Genomic DNA, 10,004 nt, shown 5'->3' with positions numbered 1-10,004 from the left:
GATAAATATTCAAAGTAAGATTGTACTTACTGTCATGGTACAGTATTGACGTGTACTTTACAGCAATTCATAAGAATGACGAGTATACATACAAGCCTAAACATTTCAAACATTTTCAGTCGTCCCGATAGAAATGCGTTTCTTCTAGATGTTTTTGAGTCGCAAGTACTAATATTACCTCAGTAAGCAGCCCGCTACAACGATTTAATTTTTAATTCGGGTTCTGAATGAAAATGTTCCAGTTGTGTCTATGCTTCGGAGTCTCCAATTCATTGATATCGAGCTGTGGTTGAAAAGGAACGAGGACACGGAACCAAGATTTATGGCAACAAGTAAAGCCTGTTACAATAAGCTTGCTAGTAGATTCATGGATTTCTGAAAAAAATCATATGTATATAGGTAAATAGTTGGGTTAAATCACGTTAATGCTTCGGGGAGAAATTGTAACGACTGGAGTAAATCACTCGTTTGAGGACAGAAATGGGCAGTAGTAATACACATAACCCTCCTCTCATCGACCGTGACTTGAATACAGTGGTACTGGAAGAGCGAAAGATTTACTGGACATAACAAGAGAAACTTTTTCATATTGATTTTGAAGTTTTTGTGTTAATGGACAAGCAAACTGAAGGTACGTAACATGCCTGCAGATGGCTCTTGATGATTGGATCACAAAAACTGCAAAAGAAAATATGCGGGCACTTTATTCTGATAAATGCTTGTGGCCAATTTATGAAGTTATAGAGAAGTAAGTTCAATGTGCTGGAAGAATTCAAGACGTATTTGATCAGTAGTATTGTACATACGGTTAAATAATGTTGGGGAAATGGAATACAACTAATTATCGTAGTGATGAAAATGTTGAGTTAACGTTGTAAGTGGTGGCTATGGAAGTTGGGAACGCACAGATGATGTCTGCAGTACTGGTAATCTATGCAGGAATCGAACAAGAAATCGAATTCGTTCACCATTATCATTCGACAGTAATAATGCAGGGTAATGGGTTGGGAAAACCTGCGGGGCAGCTTCAAAAATACTCTGGTGTGCAATGTAATTAGAGGTAGCTGCTACGTTGGTACGAAAGCTCTCCTGTGGTCTCAGCGATTTTGAGAGTTTGGTTTGGCATAACATCAGACGCCACGGTGAAGTCCTAGCTGCAGTTGCGCGCAGAATGGTCAAGGCGCGAGACTTTAGTGCACTTGGTCGCTACCATATCATTAGAGACAAATATTTGGGGCATAAGATCTATGAAGTCGTCGAGACAGTGGATCAGAGATCAATTGAGAGTAACCTGGTGATCCAGTTGAAACAGTTGCTGGCAGGGCCTCGTGTTTGGATCAACAGCACGTGGATAACGTGTTCGTCCGCTGAATGGGATACAGGGGAGCGTGTCGCTCACCTGCTCATTGATCGACTGGTTCTGCCTTCAGTGGCGGACACAGGAAAACCTCGAGGAGGGACCGCTAAAGATATCTTGAGCTATCTTTACTTTTAACGTAATAACAAATAACCAAGTCAATTGCAAAGTTTAAGATAGTTTTATTTAAACTGACTTCTACGCTCCTATTCTTCCTGGCAAATTGGTTAATTACATCGTCAATGGGACAGTCAATGCCAGGGTGAGCATTCAACAGGGCTAAGTCATTAAGTCGATCCTCCATCATTGTCGACCTCTGCCATGTCTTTGTACGCCGCAATGTTGAAAAACTTCTTTCTACTGTAGCAATATGCAGGTAGACCAGCAAATATTTTGTACAGCGTGTGCAGAGTAGGATAGTCAGATCTAGGACAGAGCGCCAACGCTTGTATAACAGAATCGCGATCATTAAGGGCATTTATGCTCGTTTGCTTGTACTGAAGAATCTCTCCCATTAGTCTCTTTTTAATCACAAAGAGTGATCCTTCTTGAAAGAACGGTTGTTATGTTAAGTACTGATTCAGTTTATGTACCAGATCTTTACCATTATGTTTCAGTAGTTGTGAGGGCAAAGGTATATTGAATTTTAAATGATAAACATTTTTTTCAGTAAAAAGGTTCTCTCATATCAGTCGTAACATGGTCCAGTGTTAGAATAAATACAGTTCTTTTCCAATATATCATAGCATCATCATTATGATCGCAGTTTTCCCTGTGTCTTTGTTTTCCTGTAAGACGAGGAACACTAATCTCCACGTCTAACTCTTCCCTAACTGCCTTCGCCTCTTCAACAATATGAGCAAAGTGGCTTTCAGCATTAGCTCCCATGCACCCCCACAAGAAAGGGGGAAGGGAGGGTTGCGCGCCCCCCCATATGTATCCATCACTGCGTTCCACCAGCCACCAACTGCATCATCCTATCATACTGGTTGGATCAACATTTCATAGGGATGAAAGTAATTGCCTGTGACTATTTGATTTCAGTCTTAATGAGCGTATCTTTGGCGCTGTCGTGAAGGATGCTACTCGCCTTGAATCGTATAGTTCATCAGAAGACACAGTCGCATAAAGTACCCTATGGAGTCCGTGCCTCGATGGGCCGCATCGCTCATCAGTGTGAAACACTTCCTTCCTCTTCAAACTACTTTCAATACATTAAAAAAACATTCAAAGAAATTATCCATGAAACTTAGTTTGCATAAATCTCAGTTGTTGACGTTGCCTTGCTAACAAGACCAACCATAGTATGACGCCTGATATTTTCATTAGAGACGAAGAGGTCAAAAAAGAATATCCAGTTGTTGATATCAGTTGAATGGTCTAATTGCCCAGGGGTACCAGATTTTTAACTTCATCAATGAGAACATTTGCTGTTCTATATTAATGATTTATTGTTCTTCGTGCTTTAGTTAAACCTTTCTCATAATCAACACAAATTTATTTTTCAATACAAAGTCATATGTTGGATTACAACTGACAAACGAATTTGTTGAAAATTCACAATTTTAAACAAACAATACTGATAAACTGCTTCATAACAAAAAATGTTTGTCGTGAAAAACGACATCCGCTCGTCACTATAGAGAAAAGAACTGCATACAAAAAAATGTGTACAAACAACAAGGGACAAAGACTCTGTCTAGTGTGCCTTTTTTTTTTTGACAGCCCCCCCCTCCCGCCGTCCCCCATGAACCATGGACCTTGCCGTTGGTGGGAAGGCTTGCCGTACCGAAGGTGCAACCACAACGGAGGGGTATCTGTTGAGAGGCCAGGCAAACGTGTGGTTCCTGAAGAGGGGCAGCAGCCTTTTCAGTAGTTGCAGGGGAAACAGTCAGGATGATTGACTGATCTGGCCTTGTAACACTAGCCAAAACGGCCTTTCTGTGCTGCTACTGCGAACGGCTGAAAGCAAGGGGAAACTACAGCCGTAATTTTTCCCGAGGGCATACAGCTTTACTGTATGTTAAATGAAGATGGCGTCCACTTGGGTAAAATATTCCGGAGGTAAAATAGTCCCCCATACGGATCTCCAGGTGGAGTCTACTCAGGAGGACGTTGTTATCAGGAGAAAGAAAACTGGCGTTCTACGGATCGGAGCGTGGAATGTCAGGTCCCTTAATCGGGCAGGTAGGTTAGAGAATTTAAAAAGGGAAATTGATAGGTTAATGTTTGATATAGTGGGAATTAGTGAAGTTCGGTGGCAGGAGGAACAAGACATTTGATCATGTGAATACAGGGTTATAAATACAAAGTCAAGTAGGGGTAATGCAGGAGTAGGTTTAATAATGAATAAAAAAAAATAGGAGTGCAGATAAGCTACTGCACACAGCATAGTGAACGCATTATTGTGGCCAAGATAGACACGAAGAGCACGCCTACCACAGTAGTACAAGTTTATATGGAATGGGGCTAAGAAATGAAAGAGGAAGCCGCATGGCAGAATTTTGCACAGAGCATATCATAGCTAACATTTGGTTCAAGAATCATAAAAGAAGGTTGTATACATGGAAGAGGCCTGGAGACACTGGAAGGTTTCAGATAGATTATATAATGGTAAGACAGAGATTTAGGAACCAGGTTTTAAATTGTAAGACATTTCCAGGGGCAGATGTGGGCTCTGACCACAATCTGCTGGTTATGAACTGTAGACTAAAACTGAAGAAACTGCAAAAAGGTGGGGATTTAAGGAGATGGGACCTGGATAAACTGACAGAAACAGAGGATGTACAGAGCTTCAGGGAGAACATCAGGAACGATTTACAGGAATGGGGGAAAGAAATACAGTAGAAGAAGAATGAGTAGCTTTGAGGGATGAAATAGTGAAGGCAACAGGGGATCAAGTAGGTAAAAAGACAAGGGCTCGTAGAAATCCTGGGTAACAGAAGATATATTGAATGTAACTCATGAAAGGAGACAATATAAAAATACAGTGAATGAAGCAGGCAAAAAGGAATACAAACGACTCAAAAATGAGATCGATAGGAAGTGCAAAATGGCTAAGCAGGGATGGCTAGAGGGCAAATGTAAGGATGTAGAGGCTTATCTCACTAGGGGTAAGATAGATACTGCCTACAGGAAAATTATAGACTTTAGGAGAAAAGAGAACCACTTGTATGAATATCAAGAGCTCAGATGGAAACCCAGTTGTAAGCAAAGAAGAGAAAGAAAAAAGGTGGAAGGAGTATATGGAAGGTCTGGACAAGGGTGATGTACTTGAGGACAATATTATGGAAATAGAAGAGGATGTAGATGAAGATGAAATGGCAGATATTCTACTGCGTGAAGAGTTTGACAGAGCACTGAAAGACCTAAGCCGAAACAAGACCCCGGGAGTAGACAACATTCCATTAGAACTACTGATAGTCTTGGAAGAGCCAGCCCTGCCAAAACTCTACCATCTGGTGAGCAATATGTATGAGACAGGCGAAATACCCTCAGACTTCAAGAAGAATATAATAATTCCAATCCCAAAGAAAACAGGTGTTGACGGATGTGAAAATTACCTAACCATCAATTTAATAAGCCACGGCTGCAAAATACCAACTCGAATTCCTTACAGACGAATGGAAAAACTAGTAGAAGCCGACATCGGGGAAGATCAGTTTGGATTCCGTAGAAATGTTTGAACACGTGAGGCAATACTGACCCTACGACTCATCTTAGAAGCTAGATTAAGGAAAGGCAAGCCTACGATTCTAGCATTTTGACAGTGTTGACTGGAATACTCTCTTTTAAATTTTGAATGTGGCAGGGGTAAAATTCAGGGAGCGAAAGGCTATTTACAATTTGTACAGAAACCAGATGGCAGTTATAAGAGTTGAGGGGCATGAAAGGGAAGCAGTGGCTGGGAAGGGAGTGAGACAGGGTTGTAGCCTATCCCCGATGTTATTCAATCCGTATATTGAGTAAGCAGTAAAGGAAACAAAAGAAAAATTCGGAGAAGGAATTAAAATCCATGGAGAAGAAATAAAAACTTTGAGGTTTGCCGATGATATTGTAATTCTGTCAGAGACAGCAAAGGACTTGGAAGAGCAGCTGAACGGAATGGACAGTATCTTGAAAGAAGGATATAAGATGAACATCAACAAAAGCATAACGAGGATAATGGAATGTAGTCGAATTAAATCGGGCGATGCTGAGGGAATTTGATTAGGAAATGAGACGCTTAAAGTAGTGAAGGAGTTTTGCTATTTGGGGAGCAAAATAACTGGTGATGGTCGAAGTAGAGAGGATGTAAAATGTAGACTGACAATGGCAAGGAAAGCGTTTCTGAAGAAGAGAAATTCATTAACATCGAGTATAGATTTACCGTATGTGTCAGGAAGTCGTTTCTGAAAGTATTTGTATGGATTGTAGCCATGTATGGAAGTGAAACATGGACGATAAATGGTTTGGACAAGAAGAGAATAGAAGCTTTCGAAATGTGGTGCTACAGAAGAATGCCGAAGATTAGATGTGCAGATCACGCAACTAATGAGGAGGTATTGAATAGAATTGGGGAGAAGAGGAATTTGTGGCACAACTTGAAGAAGGGATCGGTTGGTAGAGCGTATTCTGAGGCATCAAGAGATCACCAATTTAGTATTGGAGGGCAGCGTGGAGGGTAAACAAGGTAGAGGGAGACAAAGAGATGAATACACTAAGCAGATTCAGAAGGATGTAGGGTGCAGTAGTTAATGAGAGATGAAGAAGCTTGCACAGGATAGAGTATCATGGAGAGCTGCATCAAACCAGTCTCAGGACTGAAGACCACAACAACATAATTTAGTATTGTCCCCAGAATCTTCTAGAAACCCTTAGTGTCACATCAGTTACTTTTACTGCAGTCGGTTCTTAGGAGCAGTTTAAATTTAAAATTCGCGCTGTAAAATCAAGTAACTAAAATAGTGGCAGTAGTTATTTTAACTAGATTTTAAGTTGGAATGTCACACAGTGGGAAGGCTATGGGTTTTTCTTTACATATTGATGTTAAGTGATTTTCCCTTAAATAAAAGTATTTTGTGCAAAACCAACTAATTTTCCGTAATCAATAAGGAAATGCCGGCTGGTGATAATGAAACTGCAGCTACTCACGGAGGTCCTGTGTGGGTTGTCATTATCGTATGGCAGCGGAACCAGGTAGGTGTTGTAATGCATTAATGCGGAACATATTTACGCTGAAAAAGCAAATTAGTTCCAAATCTGGCTGCCAGGTGCAAAGCTGGTGCTGTGAATGCAGGAAAGACGTATAGAAATGTTTGCATATATAATGGATTAGGAACAGAACGTGGGCAGAAAAGGTCAAACAAGTGAGAAAAGCGTAATGTTGATTTTATTATTAACTGCCACTTACACAGTTCTCTCAAATGGGCACTGGAGATGTCGATGAGATGATATATAGCGACAGATTTGCATCTGGTGACCAAAACTGGAACTAATTTTTTTCCAGTGTAAATCGGTTTAAATCGGTTCCGCATTAACGCCTAGCATATCTATCAAGTTTCATTGCCATACGATAATTACAGCACATAGTGGACCTCCATGAGTAGTTGCATTTTAATTGTAACCATCCGATATTTAGCCAACGAATAATTAACTTTGGTCCTGAATAACATAAATAAAATTTCATAATCTCATAAGTTTACATGACATTCTTTAACACTTAACAGATTTAATAATGGCGAATTATGGTGTTTTAACATAAATGGAAAATTGTGTCCTCACTTATTCTCCTGTAATTTCTCCGATGGATGTCTACCGGTGTCATTCGTTCGCCAGCCACATAAAGACACATTTGATAATAACGTCGCCATACTTTATATTTCCAAATTTACGGCTCACACGTCGGAAAGAGACGAATGCTGCACTAATCCCTTGCCTACATATCGGTGCTTATATACTCGCATAGGAGTCGTGCTATGACACACACATGCTGAAGCAACACTCTCAGATGGAAACTTTTTTAGTGACCCTTATACACACATAAAAATAAGTTTTCTATCAACCCGATTCCCAGAACTCCTGAAGATAGACGTTGATTGTAGATATTGTATCACAGACACAGTCCCTTTGACTTTTCAGAGATGTCACTAACCCGCCCTAAGATATAAACAACCATGCATGAGCAGCGCCTATTAGACGGAAGGAGTGCGACAGCCGATCAGTTCCAGTCATTTCACCAGGAAGGAGGTACACGGTTCGTGTTGTCTGTCGTTCAACCATGCCTAGACGGTCAATACTGCGGTTCGATCGCGTCCACATTGTTACTTTGTGCCAGGAAGGGCTCTCAACAAGGGTACTTTCCAAGTGTCACGGAGTGGACCAAAGCGATGTTGTTCGGACGTGGAGGAGATATAGAGAGACAGGAACTGTCGATGACGTGCCTTGCTTAGGCCGCCCAAGGGCTACTACTTCTGTGGATGACCGCTACCTACGGATTATGGCTCGGAGGAACCCTGAAAACAACGCCACCATATTGAATAACGCTTTTCGTGCAGCCACAGGACGTCGTGTTAGGACTCAAACTGTGCGTAATAGGCTGCATGATGCGCAACTTCATTCCCGACGTCCATAGCGAGGTCCATCTTTTCCACCACGACACCATTCAGCGCGGTACAGATGAGCCCAACAACATGCCGAATGGACTGCTCGGGATTGGCATCACGTTCTCTTCACCGATGAGTGTCGCATATGCCTTCAATTAGACAATTGTCGGAGACGTGTTTGGAGGCAACTCGGCCAACCTGAACGCCTTGGAGACACTGCCCAGCGATTGCAGAAAGGTAGAGGTCCCCTCCTGTTTTGGGGTGGCATTATGTGGGGGCGACATACGCCGCTGGTGGTCGTGGAAGCCGCCGTAACAGCTGTATGATACGTGAATGTCATCCGCTGACCGATAGTGCAACCATATCGGCAGCATATTGGCGAGGCATTCGTCTTCATGGACGACAATTCGTGCCCCCATCGTGCACATCTTGTGAATAACTTCCTTCAGGATAACGACATCGCTGGACTAGAGTGGCCAGCATGTTCTTTATACATGAACACAATCGAACATGCCTGGGATAGATTGAAAAGGGCTGTTTGTGGATGATATGACCGACCAACCACTCTGAGGGATCTACACCGAACCGCCATTGAGGAGTGGGGACAGTCTGGACCAACAGTGCCTTGATGAACTTGTGGATAGTATGCCATGAATGCATGCATTAATGCAAGAGGACGTGCTTCTGGGTATTAGAGGTAGCGGTGTGTACAGCAATCTGGACCACCACCTCTGAAAACCTTGCTGTATGGTGGTATAACATGCAATGTGTGCGAGCTGTGCACGGCTCGTGTTCATGCCATTTATTGTTTGTCATCTTCTTTTGTGGTACTGTCACCTCGTTTTCTTATTCCATTTACTGGCGTCACGAACTTCTGCCTTACTTGCCCATGAGTGGTAACAGCAGCGCTTACCGATAAGTGCACTGTCATACCATCTCTGAAGCGACCGATTCCGGAAACAGCGATCGTGTGAAACCCAACTCGCTTTATTTGTTCATGAAACCCAGAAAATATTAGATACAGGCTCCCAGGTAGATGCCATATTCCTTGACTTCCGGAAGGCGTTCGATACAGTTCCGCACTGTCGCCTGATAAACAAAGTAAGAGCCTACGGAATATCAGACCAGCTGTGTGGCTGGATTGAAGAGTTTTTAGCAAACAGAACACAGCATGTTGTTCTCAATGGAGAGACATCTACAGACGTTAAAGTAACCTCTGGCGTGCCACAGGGGAGTGTTATGGGACCATTGCTTTTCACAATATATATAAATGACCTAGTAGATAGTGTCGGAAGTTCCATGCGGCTTTTCGCGGATGATGCTGTAGTATACAGAGAAGTTGCAGCATTAGAAAATTGTAGCGAAATGCAGGAAGATCTGCAGCGGATAGGCACTTGGTGCAGGGAGTGGCAACTGACCCTTAACATAGACAAATGTAATGTATTGCGAATACATAGAAAGAAGGATCCTTTATTGTATGATTATATGATAGCGGAACAAACACTGGTAGCAGTTACTTCTGTAAAATATCTGGGAGTATGCGTGCGGAACGATTTGAAGTGGAATGATCATATAAAATTAATTGTTGGTAAGGCGGGTACCAGGTTGAGATTCATTGGGAGAGTCCTTAGAAAATGTAGTCCATCAACAAAGGAGGTGGCTTACAAAACACTCGTTCGACCTATACTTGAGTATTGCTCATCAGTGTGGGATCCGTACCAGATCGGGTTGACGGAGGAGATAGAGAAGATCCAAAGAAGAGCGGCGCGTTTCGTCACAGGGTTATTTGGTAACCGTGATAGCGTTACGGAGATGTTTAACGAACTCAAGTGGCAGACTCTGCAAGAGAGGCGCTCTGCATCGCGGTGTAGCTTGCTCGCCAGGTTTCGAGAGGGTGCGTTTCTGGATGAGGTATCGAATATATTGCTTCCCCCTACTTATACCTCCCGAGGAGATCACGAATGTAAAATTAGAGAGATTAGAGCGCGCACAGAGGCTTTCAGACAGTCGTTCTTCCCGCGAACCATACGCGACTGGAACAGGAAAGGGAGATAATGACAGTG

General features: G+C 42.4%; 1 protein-coding gene across 1 annotated transcript in view; it reads left to right on the top strand.

Annotated features, from left to right (window-relative positions):
• Positions 1-1,171: 1,171 nt before the first annotated feature.
• LOC126108579 (zinc metalloproteinase nas-4-like) overlaps positions 1,172-10,004 on the top strand; it is a 107,724-nt gene continuing 98,891 nt past the window's right edge. The window contains 1 exon segment of the mRNA XM_049913906.1: positions 1,172-1,358. Coding sequence (XP_049769863.1) covers positions 1,172-1,358 — 187 coding nt within the window.

Source organism: Schistocerca cancellata, chromosome 1 (assembly GCF_023864275.1).
Source record: "Schistocerca cancellata isolate TAMUIC-IGC-003103 chromosome 1, iqSchCanc2.1, whole genome shotgun sequence".
Taxonomy (NCBI): domain Eukaryota; kingdom Metazoa; phylum Arthropoda; class Insecta; order Orthoptera; family Acrididae; genus Schistocerca; species Schistocerca cancellata.
The sequence above is the reverse complement of the archived record's forward strand: the minus strand, read 5'-3'. Positions and strand labels throughout refer to the sequence as shown.